General features: G+C 44.6%; 2 protein-coding genes across 3 annotated transcripts; one reads left to right on the top strand and one right to left on the bottom strand.

Annotated features, from left to right (window-relative positions):
- The first annotated feature begins 55 nt into the window (after positions 1-55).
- Positions 56-6,569, top strand: LOC133960861 (ELAV-like protein 1). Its single transcript, XM_062395706.1, is given in 9 exon segments — positions 56-226; positions 616-676; positions 770-841; positions 917-1,085; positions 4,736-4,839; positions 5,275-5,428; positions 5,517-5,742; positions 5,846-5,873; positions 5,875-6,569. Coding segments are annotated over 8 exon segments (1,080 nt in total). The 5' UTR covers positions 56-226; positions 616-640; the 3' UTR covers positions 6,166-6,569.
- Positions 6,570-6,822: 253 nt separating this feature from the next.
- Positions 6,823-19,347, bottom strand: tmem259 (transmembrane protein 259). 2 transcript variants are annotated; one of them, XM_062395699.1, is made up of 12 exons: positions 19,002-19,346; positions 17,384-17,766; positions 15,877-16,173; positions 14,591-14,690; positions 12,832-12,942; positions 12,613-12,735; positions 12,357-12,457; positions 12,143-12,200; positions 11,778-11,861; positions 10,844-10,976; positions 8,748-8,847; positions 6,823-8,558 (listed from the first exon to the last, which is right to left on the bottom strand). In XM_062395699.1, exons 2-12 carry the CDS (start codon positions 17,597-17,599, stop codon positions 7,887-7,889), a joined length of 1,995 nt encoding a protein of 664 aa, XP_062251683.1. In that variant the 5' UTR covers positions 17,600-17,766; positions 19,002-19,346; the 3' UTR covers positions 6,823-7,886. The 2 variants fall into 2 exon arrangements, with proteins under 2 accessions (XP_062251683.1, XP_062251684.1); XM_062395700.1 differs by lacking the exons at positions 6,823-8,558; positions 8,748-8,847 and having other exon boundaries at positions 10,840-10,976; positions 19,002-19,347.
- Positions 19,348-19,982: the final 635 nt, after the last annotated feature.

A 19,982-nucleotide genomic window follows, 5' to 3' on the forward strand; every position in this document is an offset into this window, starting at 1 on the left:
CATTGCACCAGCTGGGGGCGGTCAGTGACTGATCGTCCATTTTTAAATAGAAGAAGAAGAAGAAGAAGATCTCTGGTCGCGCGATACTCGGCGTGAGTTGGTTTGTTTCCTTTGTGTCGCGCGGGAGCAGCTAACAGCTAATCTGTGTTAAAGCCGGCGTGTTAGCTTAGCATCAGCAAAACATCCACTCGCGGACCCGCAGCAGACACACACCCAGCGGCCTCAGGTACGTGATGCGACCCGAGTGAGCGGGAGCGCGCGCTGCTAGCCGCGAGGCCTCACGTGGAGGCCACGCGGCTAGCAGGCGGCTAACCTTACTTCAGTGTTAGCGCGGTGCTAGCTCAGTGTTAGCTTCCTGCGTTCATATGTTCAGTTATTTCTAACTTCACGGAACTAACGCGCTCAGTGTTCGAGTCTCAGGCTCCGACTAAGATCAGGAACCAGAGTCTGGAGCCGCCATGTTCTCAAACGTTCATATTATTATTATCGTTGTTTTCTGAATCCACGTGTGACTCCGTGTCCTACTAATGGGCGGGGGGGGGGGGGGGGGGGGGGTAGTAATCGAACCTCACACAGCTGATCACTGATCCATAACGTGACGTTGGTTTCTTCCAGACAGTGATCGACCTGTGACGTCACCATGGCGCTTCGAAGAGGACACATCAGGTACCTGAAGGTGAGTCCACCCGGACCTGATCCGTGGATCTCCAGACCTCTCTCTGGTTCGCAGTGTATCCTGAACAACATTTGTTCAATTCCCTTTTTCAAGGTGTGCGAGGTGCAGTCGTCCCAGAGTGACGTCAGAGACGCTCAGCTCGCAGCCAAAGGATCCGTTGGAAAGGTGAGCGCTGCTCTCTGATTGGCTGAATCTGTTTTAATCATAGTAGTGTCTTGATGTCATTTCTTTGTTACTCAGGAGCTCTACGACAACGGCTTCAGTGACCAGATGATGGAGGACGAAGACGCTCGGACAAACCTGATCGTGAACTACCTGCCGCAGAGCATGAGCCAGGAGGAGCTGCGGAGTCTGTTCAGCAGCGTCGGAGACGTAGAGTCCGCCAAACTCATCAGGGACAAAGTGGCAGGTAAGTCCCCCTGCTGTGTGCCTGAGGTACTACAGCACCAAACCGCTGCTCCGCTGCAGTACCACTGTCCACCACAAGGACTGCTGTTGTATTGCACTGAGTGTAATTACGCTGCAGTAACTTCATGTGGGGCTGGGCCTAGGAAGTATTCGCCATAAAACATTTATTAACCCGGGGATGTTTGCAACGAGGCTCTTGTTTAGTCTTTATGACGCTAAGGTCACAGGTGAGTGAGGTTTCTGATGTAACAACTGTCCCTCTAATTAATCCCTCTAATTAAAGTCGGGTAATGTTCTCAACTGAGACGGGGTACGCTGCTGTGGCGTAGGACTCGTTGTCATTCAAGCTTCCCAAGGCACTGTGCGTCTTATAAAGCAATTCACTGTCAGAACACTAGGCGGAGTAACGTGTTTCGTGGAAGTCGACCTTAGAGACGCCTTCTTTCTTCTTCGTCTGTTTATTTACATCGCCACTCCGGCTCATCGTAGTCTTTTTCTGGCGGACAAATCCTCCAGTCAGTGACGGGTTATACAAGTGATAAAACTTTCATATCTCTTCTGCCAACCGCTCTTCTATTTGGTCCATATTCGTTCTTCTAAATCTTCTGTGGTTTCTGTCGGTTTTATAGGGAATGAAACCGGAAACAGACTTCCAGAAAGGATGTTGTTAGCAGACCAATCACAGCCTTGCAGGCTGCGTGAGGCTCGTGGAGCTTTGTCTATAGTTAGAAGAATCGGGCGACGCACGTAAGAAGAGATACATGAGCACGTAAGGCACCCGGAAGGGCTCTTGCTCTTGCGGGCCCGTAAAAACGCAGTAGCATGCGCCGGCCTGTAGGGTCAGAGAGGACCAGGACACCACAGCGAAGCCGCTGCTTCAGGATTGAGGCAGATATACTATATAGGCTAGAGTTGTGCGTTATTAACTTACCAGGCATATCGCAACATTTGCGTTAAACATGGTGATGGACGATGACCTCGGGGGTGGGGGCCGACCACAACTCAGCTGACTTCTGATGTTGTTTGAGATTAATCAACAATATCAACTCTGATCATCAGATAACGATCAAGACTTTTCTTATATGAAAAGATCGTTGCATCCCTGTACCAGGCTGTATTACCAGAATCAGAAGTAATCAGGACATGTACAGTACTTAAAGTTTACTTTGTGTTTGTTTGATTCGATGTAGGGCTGAACGATTTGGGAAAATAATCTAATTGCGATTTTACCCCCAAATATTGCGATTGCGATTTAATATGCGATTTTTTTTATTTGATCTCTCCCCCCCCCCCCCCCCCCCCCCCCCCCCCCCCCCCCCCCCCCCACAAAAAAAAACGTAATGATTGATTTAAATATGACCAACACAATATGAGATATATTTAGTGTACAATATTCTTTCCCACATTTTTATTTAACTGCTCATTACAGAAACAAGAAGAACAAATCAGTTTACATTTAAGTAATTTAATCAAAGTCAAAGTATAAACACAAGGCATGCACTTTTTTAAACCTGTGTGCAAAATTTACCATCTTGAGAAAAACAGTTTTTAAATTATAGGCGTCTTACTGATCCCAAGTCAGTAACATTTCCAGTGTTGGGAAGGACCCTTTCAAAAAGTATTCCGTTAAAGAAATACATGCCCAAAAATGTAATCTGTTATTTATTCCATTACGTAATCTGAATACTTGGATTACTTCCACATTGATTTGCATAGTGTTGGAACGCGGCGTTGTTATAGTCAGTGGAGCAGCAGCAGTTTCAGCTCTGTGTCCGCGGCAGCTCTGGGATCAGCAGCTCCGTAGATTCCCGTTCATGTCCGGGTGGTCGTGCAGCGGTATGGAGGCGCCGGGCCTCAGCAGGAACACCCCCCCCATGCTGAACACCTCCGTCTCACAGATGTGCATGTAGGTGGAGGGGGGGGGTCTGGAGCCCTGGAGCTCGGCTTGCTTTTCCCGGGGAGCGATTTCAGGTCTGCAGCCCGCACCGCGGTCACCGGCGAGATGAGCTCGCTCTGTGAGTCCGCCACGCAGAAGACTCTAGGACCCTGTAGGTGATGCAGGCTTGCTTCGCTATCGTCTGGATCAGAGGAGTTTTGTGGTCCCGCGGCGTTCTGGCTGCGGGGGAGGACAGCAGCCCAGTGCCCTACTCTCTTTCGTACGTTTTAATCGCGCACGTTGACATTAGAAAATCGCGTTTTATCATATCGCGATTTTATCGCAAATGCAATTAATCGTTCAGCCCTAATTTGATATAGAGTTTGAGACACGTATTTAAACACATTGAAAGAAAGTCCAACATTTTGTGCAGGTTAGGGTGGGGGGACACAACTTGAGACGCACAAACATCAGAGTTAAAGTCACTGGAACAATCAGGATCCAACATCGTGACTTATGACCACACACACACTTAACTGTTAACATGACGGCAAAATATATATTTATATGTAAGTTTAATAAATGCATGTTTCCAAAGTCAATGAGTACTCATGTTAACTAATCGTGATTATAATATTACTATAGTGACTCCAGAGTAAACTCAAATGAGTAAATGTCCAAAGCTCTATACAGAGTAACTGTAATCTATTGCAATAGTTATCAATGTTGGCAATGTTACATGTATGTATTCGTAGTTATAGTATTGTATGTATTGTTAATATCAGTAAGATAACATGTATCAGTAATTGATTACCTGCAGCATTTCCTGTATTTTTTTTTTAGCACTTTTCAGTCGTTTCTCTGATCAGCTGATTCTATTTTAATGTTTTTCTTTTTTTTTTATTAATTTTAATGTTTTTATAAGATAATTGTGATTTTTCTCTGAAAGGTTTCTGAATTTGTTTTTAAACTGATGTATTTTTTTCACATGACAACGTTTATGATGATCAAGTCAGGTCTATACAACATGAATCAATTATTAAACATCAGATCAGACTGAAGTGATCAATGATTTATTGATCAATGATTTTAATTGATAAATTATCCTAATTGATCTGATTGAAACTAAATTCTAATATACTTTTCGACTCGTCTTCATGTCGTTCAGTCCTTTGTTGTTTTGTTTTAAAATCCAATTTCATGTTAAATGTTTTCACCTGTTTTTTTTTTTTTTTTCAGGTTTAAAATCTTTTTTAAGTTTTGATGATGAATGTATGAAGATGTTTTAGCTCTGAAGAAATCCACAAAACCTCAAGTTTCTTTTTCTCTGACAATCGCGAGATCGATCAGCTGATCGTCAGATCAAAAAGTGACAGCAGACAATCACAACACTCTGTTTAGTCTCCAGCAAACAAACAGAGTGAGACCTCTACTCCTGTGACAAACTGTTGACTATGTGTAGACAGGACGCTGCCATGTGGTCGAAATACAGTAATCTGAAGACCAAGTTTAATCTGAAGACCAAGTTTAATCTGAAGTGCAAGTTTAATCCTTGCAGCTCTGATTGGTCACGTTGACTGTCAATCAAATGACTCTGTATCGAGCTGGGACGTTCGACCAGAGCGACTTCGGGTCAAAGTGCCTCGCTGGGTTTTGTGGGTTTGCTCAGAAGTGGGTTTTTCCCGGCCTTTGTCTGTTGGACGCCGGCGTCTGATTGGAGAATGTGCGTCGATAGTTTTGTTATTTTATTTTGTTGTTTGTTTGTGTTTCTCTAGGCCACAGTTTAGGTTACGGCTTTGTTAACTTTGTTAACGCTAATGATGCAGAGAGGGCTATCAGTACCCTCAATGGCCTGAGGCTACAGTCTAAAACTATCAAGGTAAAGTTTCACAGGTGCTCTGTGATTTTCTACTGTCTCAACTGATAGATGTGTTATGTTCCCTGGACAGTAGTGGGCGCTGTCACCTGCACTCTGTCTGACGGATGAAGGTATTTTAAACATCATCTTCATGTTTTTATTGACGACACATGTCAACACTGAGTCTGTGATTTTCTTCAGTTCAGTGTGACCATATGTCGACTTTTATTTTTGATAGATTTGATGCCTTTTATTTTGAAAAGTCCCTAAAGATCTGAGCCTGTTTGGATGTTTTAGTTTTTTTTTATTTAAACAAATGTTTCATTGTTGTCTTTTTTTTTCATGAATATTCAAATTTTTTTTCACGTCCGATTAGTCGGCTGATGTCACTTTTTTTTAAACAACCTTCGTGTGGTGAAGATGTCCGACTAAGACGCGTGCTGTCGCCTGCTGCAGGTTTCCTTCGCGCGGCCGAGTTCGGATATGATCAAAGATGCGAATCTGTACATCAGCGGTTTGCCGAGGACTCTGAGTCAGCCAGAGCTCGAGGACATGTTCACTCGCTTCGGACGCATCATCAACTCCAGAGTTCTGGTGGACCAGGCTTCAGGTCAGTGCCGCAAGTCATGTGACCTGCCAAGTTACCAATCGCATCCTTGCAGTCCTAACTCTTATCTTTGATCTGATTGGCTGTTCAGGTTTGTCTAGGGGTGTGGCCTTTATCCGTTTTGATAAGCGATCTGAGGCCGAAGACGCCGTCAAACACCTGAATGGAAACACGCCCCCTGGGACCGCTGAGCCAATCACAGTTAAGTTTGCTGCCAACCCCAATCAGGCCAGGAACTCGCAGATGATGTCACAGATGTACCATGGCCAATCACGGCGCTTTGCAGGACCTGTCCATCACCAGGCCCAGAGGTTCAGGTAATCTCGCCTTTCTCCTCAACTTTCACAACAGGAAGTGATGAGTTTATTTTATTTTATTGCTTGATGATTGAAACATTTCCATCATCCTTATTGGTTGCAGGTTTTCTCCAATGAGTGTGGACCACATGAGTGGAGGGGGGGGGGGTTTCTGGGAATGCGTCCTCCGGTTGGTGCATATTCATCTACAACCTGGGTCAGGATGTGGATGAGGCCATCCTGTGGCAGATGTTTGGGCCGTTCGGCGCCGTGGTCAACGTGAAGGTGATCCGCGACTTCAACACAAACAAGTGCAAAGGCTTCGGCTTCGTGACCATGACGAACTATGAGGAGGCCGCCATGGCAATCCACAGCCTGAACGGGTATCGACTGGGAGACAAAGTCCTGCAGGTGTCGTTCAAGACGAGCAAGGGACACAAGTAGGGGGGGGGCATCAACCCTGAAACAAGTTTTTGTTTTTTATCTTTTTCCCAGCATGCTCGGTTTCTTTGACGTCACTTGTTGTAAATGACGGCGGTTACTAATGTAACCACTTGTTAATGTTTCACTGACATCAAACTGAAGCTTCAGGGTCAAAGGTCACAGGAAGTAGGCTTTTTTTTCTCCATTAATTATAAAAAACGTGTTGTGATGATGTATCAGATTATTGAACCCTGTCTGGGCCGATGAGCATGCAGGGGGCGGGGCTGGAGGTCACATACAGAAATGTTCAATAAAGATTTTATTTCCTGTTTTTATAAAGTCATAACATTTAATGTCGTGATGTTTTCATTTAGTTTATTTTTGTATTTTTATTCAGAAATAAAACATTTCGTCATTGAAACGTCTTTTGTTATGATCACGTCTCGATGAGTCATTGAAGTGCTTGCTATAAGCATGTTTACTTCAGTAAGGAGCTGCTAACGCTAACATAACACAAATGATTGGTTCATCTGATCAAGATCATGCATCTAATTTTATGGTTGACTTCATAGTGATGTCATGACATCCAACCAAACTTAAAGTAATTTCTTCAGTTGACCAAAATAACTAAACATCAAACAGCGCCTGAAGTTTAAAGGAACAAGAAGAGTCGAGATGTGAAGTGATGTGAAATTTTACTGGTTAAACAGACGATGGGTTTCAGACTGACGACCAGCAGAACGCCTGCTCAGTGTCTGTCACTGATGTCACACTTTAGGCCCCGCCCCTGAACCAACTGACCCGGTCTCACGTCAGTGTTAGACTTCAGCAGTGGGTGGGGCTGTAATTAACATGTTTGTGATTAAACGTCTGAAATAGCCAATCACAGGACGGCTGAATATTAAAGACCAGATGTGACAAAGATGACGAACTGACGTTGAGCGTTTCCTGACTTCAGTCCCTGAACGCAGCACAGACAGCGAGGTCCTTCACCGCTATGCACGCCACTGATTCGTTCCCTGGAGGCGGGGCCTGAGGTGTGACACAGTCGGCATCATCTTGCTCTGCTGCTGACATCGAGAAGATGTTCATAGTCCAGATATTATTGATAAGGCATCGATTCTGACTGGAACTCCTGATCCACCCTTCAAAACAAACGTCCTCTACTAAAAGTCTTTCTTCTAAATAAAAGCAGGTGGAAACAAAAATCAACACAGTTCAGAGTTTGTGCCTCAATCTGTCAGAACCAGAGCTGATCAACACACAGTCACTGATCAATAACTGGTCATCGGGTGAAGTATGTTGTCCCCTCAGCTCCATTGGCTCGTACTCAAGACGTGAAACTTAACGACCACTCGATAACTTTGTTTCGGCTTCAAACAGGAACTTGAATTAAATGTTTGTGATTCACAGACGATCAATTACTTCAGTTGTTGATCGATTGTTTCGCCTGAAAGAAGAAAAACTAGAAAATAATCAAACTCAAAACGATTGTTTACGTCACCATGGTGATAATTTAATGTGAGCTCCTTAAACCGTCACCATGGTGATATTTTAAAAACGGCTAGTCTCAGCTTCACGTTTTGTTTCCATAGTAACTGAATCACGTCTGAATTCAGAATTAAACTGAGCATGACTCAGGAATTTGTTTACATTAAAAAGGTCAGATGATCAATCAGTAATCATGACAAACGGAGGCACAGGGTCCGACAGGGGAGATGACGTCAGGCGGCCGACGACCTTCAGGTCAGTGACGACGTCTGATGAGGTCGACAGTCTGTACCTGAACTCTGTGAGGGGGGGCAGTCTGTCTGAGGGGGCCCCGCCTCTGTCTGCAGCCCTCCTATTGGATGGCTTGGTGGAGGCTCAGCTACGCCTCCTGCGCTGGTTTTAATTTCTACTGAGACGTTTGGATCCTCACCCCCTCCTCCCCCTTCAGCCACTCCTCCCATCCAGAACTCAGCCACCACACTGATCTCTGCAGCCGAGCCGTGACCTCCAGCCGACCCGTGACCTCCAGCCGACCCGTGACCTCCAGCTGCAGCAACTGCACTGACCGACTCGAGAGAGACGTTGTGGGCGGAGGAGGACAGAGCTTCGGAGATGATGGCAGCTGTGTGAGCGACCCAGTTTAGCTCTGACCTCACTTCCCCGCCCCCACCACCTGCTGGAGAGGAGAGGGGGGGGGGCTGGAGGTCGGCCGGGGGCTGTGGGGTACTGGGGGGGCGGGGCTGGGCTGTGTCAGCAGGAGCTGGTCCTGCAGCGGCGGTGTCATTGTTGTTCAGGTTGTCTTGCAGCGCCGTCTGATTGGCCGCTTGAGCCGCCTGCTGGTTCTGAAGTAACATCTCCTGGATCCTGATCTGCTGAAGAATCGCAGGAAGCTCGTAGTGATGGAAGAAATAAATCATGGAGTGCTGAAGATAAGGAGGGAGGAAGGAGTTGGAGGAAACGGGAAGGGAAGATGGACGGTTAGTGACATTGATGTGATGTAAACATTACACATGGCAATATGTCTCCTGATTCTGATGATCTGGCTCTCCTGAAGATAATCTGGTTCTGCAGAGGTTTGGTCTGATGTTGTTGAGAATGATGATGGTTCTGACCTGGATGAAGAGCCAGGACGTAACGAGGGCCAAGCTGCTGTACTGTCCGTTGAACCGGTAGTGGTAGGCGTAGAACGCAAAGTGGTACAGATAGAAAAACCTGGAGGACATGAAGAGATAAACATGAGAACACGACCAGGAGAAGTTAAGCATGGCGGTTTGACAGCTCTGCTTGTCTACAAACTGATTTCTCAATCTGTTCAAACAAAACTATTAGGGAACATGTCTCGGTGATAAACAACGAGACAGGCATTAGCTGTTGGATCAATTCAAGATATAGCCGTGACCATTTCACTCAAAATGTTCTGGAGATACATGTTCTGCTAGAAACCTTCATCTACCCATCCTGGCACAATCAGATCAGCAATAAACAGCCGAATAAAGTCAATTACCAACATAGCTGACAGAACAACAGCACCAGCGGCTTCAACGATGCTTTCAGCCTTGACCCGACTCTGAAGGAATGCTCACAACTCTAACCCTCCTGTTTGCACCGGCTGTCCGGGTTCACCTGGACGACCCTAACCCCCGTGTCAGTCTGTGATTGACAGGCCGGGAGTGGAGGTTCGTGCTGCAGCAGCGACTTCGGAAGGCCCGGCCCAGCAGGAGTAGCGCGGGCGCTAAGAAGACTCATGTGACAAAAATATGTCATTGAGACTTCTCTGAACTTTGCTAATATACTACATCAAAGTCCTGCTCTCATGGCACATGAGTTCTTCAGATAGACCTGAAGGTAAAGGTGGTGGAGTAATGCTTTTGATGATGAATATATGATGAATATGTAAGAGATAAGTTCCAATATGAGCAAATACAGCAGCCATCTTGAATCAGTTTCAAAGGTATTGGACTAAAAGTAACCTAAAAAGTTCCTCCCTCCTTCTTCAGGTAATATTTTATGACCAACTGCAGAGTATTTTCAAGGTCTTCTGATGGGAGATAAAATACCAACTGGTATGATAACTCAAGTAGGAAAAACCTAAATCAGTTCTCATCCAGTTAAGATTCAAACCAGTCAGTCGAAGGTCCAATGAGATTAACCAAGTCCTCAGAAACTCAGATTGACTTGATTTTCAGTAATAAGCCTGAAAGAATCGTCAAAACCTATAATATGATTACGGGTCTGTCTAATCATAACTTGAAACTTATGGTAAGGAAGTTGACAAAGACTAGGTTTATTTTCAAACTTCTGAACAGCTTGGGCAGTTTAGAATTCCAAGAGGGGAACTGGATCATTTTGAAAATGCACTAAAGGAGACTTACTGGGCTGAAGTTTATATATTAATACATATTACTAACCACAAGAAAGTGGCCCTGGTTAAACAGTTAGAATGTGATAAACTAAATTTATTATGCTAGGGTTAGGTTTAGGTGATTAAGGAACTGAGAAAGACTAAGGCTTACTTTGAACCACAAATCAGGAGAGCAGTTAGAGTTGAACTTAGATAACCCTAACCCTGTGAGAACTAGCTAACCTCTTTTAAGACAGATACTTCTTTGCTAAAAACAGTTAAAGAGCCACTTGCAGGTCCTACCTGTCAAGTAATCAATTTATCCATTTCCCAGGGAATCTTTCAAACACAGGAAAGCAGCTATAGTGACACCCATTTTCAAAGCTGGTGATCATGAAGCTGTTTGTTATTACAGGAACATCGGTATATTGGCTGTCATCTCTAAGATTGCTCGGAAATGGATATCAGACCAGTTCATTCTTCCTCTCGACAGCCCCTTCTCTCTACATCCTATGCAAGAAAACTCTGCTCTGACGATTTAACTCATAAGAAAAGTATAAATCCTTATGTGACGATCAGTGTTGATATTGTGGCGTCATTTCAAACAAATCAACATTTAAACTGTAGCGAGTCAGAGACGTCAGCCGAGTCTGTGAAAGCGAGAGAGAGAGAGACAGAAGTATTTGTCATAATGTGATATCGTCCTTATCAGAAAAAACACTGTTAACTTTCCCCTTAGATTGAGAGACAAGGGTTTTTCCCGGCTCATTACAGGTATATAAAAGGTTTAAAGGGATGTTTCATTGTGTGCCGTCATTGGTTTAAATGGAGCCAATGGCATTAGACGATATTGGTAATGTGACTCACCTCAGCCAGTGGCGTTTGCTGGTGTTAGTGTGGCAGCAGATTGCATCATACTGGTCAGCCAACCAAACGATGAGGATGATGTAGAAGGCCGTGGTCGTATCATTGAAGAATTCCGACATGATGGCCTCCATACCTGACCACAGGAAGTGACATCTCGTCAGCAAAGGTTCAAGAATTCAGGGATAAAAATATCTGACGCAAAAATTCTGAATCAAAAGCAGCAGAATACATCCGACCTGACCTGGACCTCGGGATGCTGTCACAAGGTCAATGTGTAAACTATCTGTCCCCAAATTAATATTTATTTCACAGGATGAAGCTCCTTGAAGGATCAAAGTATTGAAGTATGTGAAGTTCTCCTCCACTAACACTCCCAGTGCATCAGTACCAGTAAGTGAAACGGATGCAGTCTGTGGTACTGGGAGCACTTTACGGGTCAGGCTGGTTCTGTTGGTCTCCAGCAGCTGACAGAGGTTCATCCTCTGAGGAGAATCTAGATCAGAAACTCATCAGAGGAGCTCAGAGGATCTTGTGGGTCTCTGAAGACCCTGGTCCTCCTCAGAGACTCGAACCACACCAGCTCCACAGATCCTCTAAGAACATGATGTCATGGTTCAAAGGAAGGGCTGCTCAGTGGGCGGAGCTTTATACTGTTTGATCTCTTATCTCCAACTGAAACTGGAGCAGGTCAGCTGCTCAGTGCAGGTTACCATGATGATGTACCACGATAACAAGTGAACGAGCTTCGTAGGACTGGTCCCTGGTCTGACACAGAACCGGAGACTGACCAAGGACTCCGACGGATCCTGAGTGATTTCTCTATATTTTGAAGGTCTGGATCTGGACCTCGCTATTTAAAGTCTTGAGTTAATGTTTGTTTGAATTTAAAGCTATACAAATAAAATGTAACTGAATTGATTACAGGTGAACTTACCGACGAGGGCCAGGATGACCGTGAGCAGAGGTGCTGCAGGAAACGCGATGGTCATGTTCATCTCCAACATCTGAAGCAGATCCACTGAGGAGGACACACAGAATCCAGATCAAGACAAAACCCTGATCCTGAGAGGATGGGTTTAAAAGATCTCAGTCCACATGTAAACCCCTGAGACCAGAAAACCTGGACTGGCTTAAACTGGACTGGATAACATTAAACTGGACTGGATTACATTAGAGTGAATCATATCAAACACGACTGGATTGCATTCAGGTAAAATATATTATATTAAACTGGACTGGATCATATAAAAGTGTACTGGACTATATTAGTGTAGATGTGACATCTCACAACAAACTGACCGATGAAGACGAAGATCTGGTGATGAGAGTATCTGAGCAGCATAGACACGGACAGAGTCTGAGAACCACAAGACATCAAATAAATAAAACATCGATCAATAGAATAACGAAGAGAATAATAATAACACAGTAGTATTACAAAGTCAGATTTGACATAGTGTGTTCTGTTTTTAAAATCTGACGTACACAGTTGAATTCTGACTCGTTTACTCACGAATATGACCATGATGACGAAGGCAGCCAGGTACGAGGTCCTTGCCATCCACATGCTGACGAAACGATAATGTTCTCCAGACACCACGTTCCTCAGGAACCCTGCAGAAAACTCAGGTTCTATAGTCACACATTTAAAATCAAAAAACGTATAGCTTCTGCACGACGACAACAGTCATTAGACTTATACATTTATTGAGGCTGTTGGTATTAATGATGTATGTACATGTTCCTGCTCTCTCTCAGTGTCTCTCTACCTTTGTTCTCCTCGTTCTCCGCGAGCGCCTTCACGCTGGACATCAGGATGTCGTCGTATCCCAAAAACTCATCCAGCAGAAAACGACTGAATCCGTCTCCGAAACACTCGTCCTTCATGGGATCTGAACAGAGACCATTGTCTAAGACAGTGCATGCTGCTGCTGGTGTTAAGGTGTGTGTCACGTGTGTGTATTTCAGGTGAATATCAGGTGTGTTACCCAACGTGACGACCATGACAGGGATGTTGAGTCTCTGTCTCGTGCTCTGAGACAGACGCAGGAAACCGTACTCCAGAGAATATTCCACGATGTATTCCTCCTGAGGCCAGACTGAAACACAACAACAACAAATCTCAGGTCAGAGGCAGAACCTGGTTGACACTGGCATGATGAAGATGATGAAGACTAGGAGGCATCATTTAGGATGGATTCTTTCTTAATGTTACATTTCAATTGACTTAGTATTTAATGTGATGTTACAGAATAAATGGGACTGATTAACAGTCAAGCACTAACTAAGCTCAAGCTAAGCTCAAGCAATCAATAAGTTGATCTAATGCAACTTATTTTGTTTCTTTGTAACAACTGCTGCCCCCTGCTGGTGTGAACTACAAGTTCAGCTGTTTACAGAGGAGAAAAGGAGGTGATGGAGTAAAGCCTGAAACATGCTTCTGCGACTGAGTCTACGTCTTTTCACGCCGCTGTGGCGCAAGACTCGTTTTCATTCATGCTTCCCCAACCGTTGCGCGTCTTACAAAGCAATTCCGCGCCAGAACACTAGGCGGAGTAATGCTTTTTGTCGAATACGACCTGAGAGATGCCTTCTTTGTGGGTGTGGCAATCGTTGTTGACTGTTTATTTACCTTCTACCAGTCGTGTTCTCCATTACAAACACACGGTGAACCATGGCAGAGAGTGTATTCACGATTCCAACCTAACCACAATTGATTGAGATGGAGCTGCTGGACATTGAAGAGCAACTTCTTATAATTAGTCATCAGGAAAAGCGACTGGAGAGGAGACTGAGGCGTAGGTGGTCTGTACGGCCATTAAATCAACCGGACATCGACGGGTTATAAAGGTGCTCATATTTTCGGACCTCTTCCGACAGGAGTTCTTCGCGGTTGTCCATTCTTCTTTTTAAAATCTTCCGTTGTTTCTGCTGTATTATGGGGCATGAAACTGGAAATGCAGCTCCAGAAGGGATGTAGAGCAGACCAATCACAGCCTTGCGGGCTGAGTGAGCTTGCGGAGCTTTGCCGTAAATTTTAGAAAAGTGGGGCGACGCCCGTCAGCGCGTAAGGAGGGAAACAGAAGCACGTAAGGGACCCGGAAGGGCTCTTGCGCTTACGGGCCCGTGAAAACCGCAGAAGCATGTTTCAGGCTTAAGAAGAGGAAGAGGAAGGATTGTAAAAGGATGTCAATCAGCAGCACATTCCGAGGGTTGGTAGGAACAACCACACACCTGCAGTGGGAACGCACATTCACGAGGGTGAGTGAGGTCGGATAAGGAGAAGCGAGTGGAGGCTGACAGCTGTCTGTCCTTGAGACCTGTGAGTTGTTTACTTTGTCTTATCAGTAAACTACATATACGTGTATATATGTTTATGCTTGACCTACAGTCTGTGTAGAGCTTGACATTTAGGTTATATAGTGGCACTGTGTTCGATCACTCAAATTATTATAATAATTTCTCTTTGCAGAACCACACACACACACATCCTACTAAACATCAGACAAACACATGCCCAGCCTGTTGTAGGTCTGTGCTGTTGCTCATTGAAGGATTTTAAAGAGAGAAGTCGTCCGAGTCTTAACAGAGAAACCCGACGCAAAGCTGGAAACAGAATCAAGAAGAAGTTTCCAACATACAGTCCTTAGATCCAATCCTCACCATTAAGGAGGAATAGGAGGAGATGTTTACCTGCTCTGGTCTTCATCTCCACCTCAGACAGTGAGGTCTTCAGCAACTTCATACCTTTAGTGTTCTGACTGAACGATACGTCCTGACTGTCGTTTACTCCTCTTCCTCCTCCAACCACAGATGGCTTCAGACGAGGTTCTATGTCGAGCTCAAACTGCAGCAGAGAGCAAACAGATCATAGGACACATCAGAAGGTTAAGGTAGTGGTAATCTGCTCCTGCACTCAATAACACCAGCGCCACCTGCTGGTGGTCAGTGTAAGTCTCTGCTGTTTACTAATGTTTAGAATATCTTTAACAGATATTTAATGAAAAAATATATAATAATATAAAAATAAAACAATTAAAGAATTTGAATTTTTTCGCTCAACTATCAATTTAAATATTATTTGGAATAAGGCACAGATAGTTTACACCGGCCCTGGGTTGTTATTATCTCATTCACACACGTTAACACGTCGGGGTCATGTTACTTAAGAATTCACACGATCAGAGATGTTTTACCAGCTGTTCTTTGTTCTCCTCATATTTTCGAATACAACAGTTTTTCCTCGCTGAGAAAAATGAGGCTCTGCTGTCAGTCAAGCTGTCCATGACTATGATTTATCATATGCAGTAAACCCCGCCCCTTTCGCGAGCACGCTCATATCTAGAGGAAACCCTGAGCTAACTGAGAGTTGATTTCCAGCTTCATGGGACCACTTAGCCTGACTGTGACTGTTAGGTTAAGTTCATCTGAATACCGGAAAGGTATCCACGGTATGTCGAAATCGCTTCATAGTTCAGGCCCCAGATGTTTGACCGATGTTTACTGATCAGGGTTCACACGAGTTTTGACCAATAGATTTCCAAGACTTTTCAAAAATTTAAACCAAATTTCCATGACCGAACATTATGTGAGATCTCTGTGTATACGCGAAAAAGTGACAAAATGTAGTATTTAAACCAACAATGAGAATTCCAAGGCATACAGTATACCTTAAATGACACAAACCCAAGTGTGCATGCTTATATTTTGAGCATATTTCTTTAAAAGCATTTTAATTGTTTAAAACTCAGTGTAAATGAATGACATGAAAATATGAATATAACAAATTTCCATGACTTTTGGGATTACATGTTTTTCCATGACTTTTCCAGGCTTGGAAAAACACATTTTAAAATTCTATGACTTTTCCAGGTTTTCCATGACCGTAGGAACCCTGACTGATGTTTACCACATCGTGACAAACAACCTGAACCAGATCAGGAAGGTTCTGGGTCTAAACGACTCTTCTGTTCATATTCAGGGGTGTAGAGGATTCATTATAAAGTAAACAATGCTGAGGACCTGGAACTCACCTGCACCGAACTGTTGTCAAACATGTCCAGAGTCATCTCCTCTTCCTCGTCGTCTTCCTCCTGCAGCGCTGCCAGACTGAGGCCTACCCCTTCTTCCCCCTCAGCCTCTAGAACCTCCTGGAGGCCACTGGAGTCGTAGAACTGCAAGAAGACAGGGGCCCGGCTGGAGTTCCTCTGGATCTCCACCCGCAGGATCCCATCTCGAGGCCAGCGCTCCCTCACCGCCTCCAGACAGTTGATGGGCGAGCGAGAGAAGGCGATGTGGATGTAGGCAAGGATGAAGAGGACGAATAGTGCCTGAGGGGGAGAACGAAGAGGAAGAAGAGGGAGGAGGAAGAGTGGTTACTCTCACAGTGAAACTCCAACATTGACCAGGATCTTCACTTTACCTTTCACTGTTCTCATCGAACACATTTCTACTAAAGCTTTTAAATGTGAAAAGATGAACGTCATGGAGCATATTCATTTGGATCGCCCCCCTGATGGCTGACTGCAGTATAGGTCATAAACCCTCCTCCATGTTAGCAGATAGGACATGGACCAAATAAAAAAGTAGACATTAAATAAATGTTTGTCAATGATGGTTTATGTCAATTTAGGTCATTCTTATCAAACTGACATTTGTTCAAGTGTAACCCTGTCTTTCAGTTGAAGTGACTCAAAGCATCAGTCTGTACGGTGACTAAGCAGTTTGTACGGTGACTCAGCAGTCTGTATGGTGATGCAGCATTCTGTGTGGTGAAGCAGCAGTCTGTATGGTGACGCAGCAGTCTGTACGGTGACGCAGCAGTCTGTATGGTAACGCAGCAGTCTGTATGGTGACGCAGCAGTCTGTTTGGTGACGCAGCAGTCTGTTTGGTGACGCAGCAGTCTGTTTGGTGACGCAGCAGTCTGTATGGTGACGCAGCAGTCTGTACGGTGACGCAGCAGTCTGTACGGTGACACAGCAGTCTGTACAGTCTGTACGGTGACGCAGCAGTCTGTACGGTGACGCAGCAGTCTGTACGGTGACGCAGCAGTCTGTATGGTGACGCAGCAGTCTGTTTGGTGACGCAGCAGTCTGTATGGTGACGCAGCAGTCTGTACGGTGACGCAGCAGTCTGTACTCTGATTCATGTGTTTGGTGAGAAAAGTCTGTATTTGTGACAATCTGATTGAGCAACAGATTTTGAATCTGTCAGATTAAACACACGATCACTGAGCTTCTATAGAAGTTGTGCAGGTTCACTGAGTTCACTCAAAGATGTTCTCCAGGACAGACCCACACCTCATAACTATTTTCCTCATGAGCATGTTAAACAGGACTAAACAGAGAAACGAGGTTTATTCTGATATCATGCGAAAAGTGTCACAAAGCCTCTCTCTCTCTCTCTCTCTCTCTCTCTCTCTCTCTCTCTCTCTCTCTCTCTCTCTCTCTCTCTCTCTCTCTCTCTCTCTCTCTCATCGAAATAAACCTTCATCACAAACTTCTGACATCATCAGCATTGACAGTAAAACTTTTTCTCACCTTAAGCAGGACGAAGAACTCAAAGACTCTTCTGAAGGAGGGAGGGAAGAGTCTGGCGTAGGTGACCGCCATCTTGAAGAAGAGGGCGTGGAAGAGGCGGTCTCGGACATTGATGAGGGGGTTCTGGTTGACGTTGGGATTTCGGATCCTGTTGGGTCCCATGTTGTTGTTGTTGTTTACAGGGATGTTGTTGTTGTTGGCCTGGTTCTCAGACATGATGACGTTTGATCTGGATAACACTGCTGACACTGACTGATCTCGCAGCTCCAGCTGATTCTAGGTCAGCATATCTGCCGTAAGGATTCCTGGAGTGAAGGTCCAACTCTGACCTCAGATCATATGACGCTATGAACCTCCACAGCTGATCAGTCTGGCACTGGGACCTGAAACATTGGACAGAAAACAAAACAACCATCAGCTGATTAATGAACTGACTTCTGATCAGATTCAAGAACTTTATTCAAAAGGGGACAGATGAGCAGAGCGCTCACAGCACAAAGACTATGTCAGCTGCTGTGTCCTGTCCTCACACTGTGGACGTCTCCATGTTTATACCTGGTTACAGAGTTTATACATACTTATAGTTCACTGTAGAAAATCAGTTCATTCGCCTGTTCCCTAGGAAGCAGTTGATCATTATAACACATCAGTTAGTTCTCCTTTAATAAATTATCACTATAAAAGAGTATTCTACAGATACAGACGCAGCTCGGTTATTTTATTTATTGATCATTTTGATCATCATCTACTTGGCTGAGGTTACATGAATTAAACAGACAGGAGATGAGGACATGTCCAGTTAACAGTGACGGAGAAAATATTAAATTGAGTAAATAATAATGAAAATATGAGCAGAGTGTCTCAGTCATCAGCTCAAATATCTTCAGCGGGTAAAACAACTTGAGAACAATCACTTCACACAAAAACTGAAGTTCTGGTTTGAGTCTGAACTTCTACTGTTGATCAGCAGAGGATTGAAGCAGACTGAGGAGGACTGAAGGAGACGGAGGTGGACTGAAGCAGACTGAGGTGGACTCAGGTGGACTGAGGTGGACTGAAGCAGACTGAAGTACACTGAGGTGGACTGAAGCAGACGGAGATGGACTGAAGCAGACTGAGGTGGACTGAAGCAGACGGAGATGGACTCAGGTGGACTGAAGCAGACTGAGATGGGCTCAGGTGGACTGAAGTAGACTGATATGGACTCAGCTGGACTGAAACAGACTGAGGTGGACTGAAGCAGACTGAGATGGACTCAGGTGGACTGAAACAGACTGAGGTGGACTGAAGCAGACTGAGATGGGCTCAGGTGGACTGAAGTAGACTGATATGGACTCAGCTGGACTGAAACAGACTGAGGTGGACTGAAGCAGACTGAGATGGACTCAGGTGGACTGAAACAGACTGAGGTGGACTGAAGTAGAATGATATGGACTCAGGTGGACTGAAGCAGACTGAGATGGACTCAGGTGGACTGAAGTAGACTGAGGTGGACTGAGTTGCTCCCGGTTCTCTCGGGGCCTGGTCTCTGTTCTGGTTCAGCAGATAAATTTCCCCCAGCGTCACTTTACATTGAGATTAGCATGAGCTCCGTGCAGTTAGCATGTAGCTGACTCACCTGTTACTGGCTCCGCAGGCGAGTGAACATGTTAACGTCTCGTCCTCGATGTTTTCATCACAACAAACTGACTGGAGCGCAGTTCAAGCTGTTAGCACGGTTAGCACGGTTAGCACTGTTGGCAGCGGGGACACGACTAACAGAGGCTAACAGCTAGCAGCCCCCCCCACCCCCCCACACTTGACTGAACGCATTGAACGAACTCCACCTCGGAAAAAAGCGAAAGAGAATCCGCTGCCGGTCAGAGCCGAACTGTCACAGCTAACTGAAGCTAACTGAAGCTAGTTCAAGCTAACGGAAGCTAACGGCTGATCATAGGAGACGGAACATCAACTACACCGGAAATACGGGTCTTTCCAAAAGTCGGTCTGCCCTGGGTTCTGTCTGCCAGGTGCTGTTCTCTATCTCAACACAAAGCTAAACAAACTGCACAACTCCAGCATTAAAATACACGTTTGTGATGTATGCGTCTGAATAATACACATTCATGATATTGAATAATATTCATGGTAGAAAATGCAGGTATAGTCCTTAGTGTCTAATAAAACCAGAGATAATTTTACTGCACTCTTTGTGTCTGAGTCCCTGAGATGGACATGTTCTGCAACACAGACACCTTCCAGATCATAGACTCTAAATAAACCACAGACTATATATTGACTGTAGAACATATAAAAAACACTGACTGTATATAAACCACATACTATAAACCAGGTTGTGTCTGATCATATTCATTCAGATTAATTCATCATTTGGGTTCCATCTCTTGACTCTTGACTTCCTAGAGCCTGTTTATTGAAAATCTTCAGTGTGACAAAAGTCACGTGATATTTATTGTGTCGTACATGCAGAAAATCTTATTTTTGAACTTTTAAAATAGTATTCTTTGTCTATATGGGATATAGTTTTTGTATTTATGGTAAATTCGTCTACTTTTATTATTTAGTAACACTTACTTATAGCACTTTGTAGTTTTGCTTT

Source organism: Platichthys flesus, chromosome 9 (assembly GCF_949316205.1).
Source record: "Platichthys flesus chromosome 9, fPlaFle2.1, whole genome shotgun sequence".
In the NCBI taxonomy this organism is placed as follows: Eukaryota; Metazoa; Chordata; class Actinopteri; order Pleuronectiformes; family Pleuronectidae; genus Platichthys; species Platichthys flesus.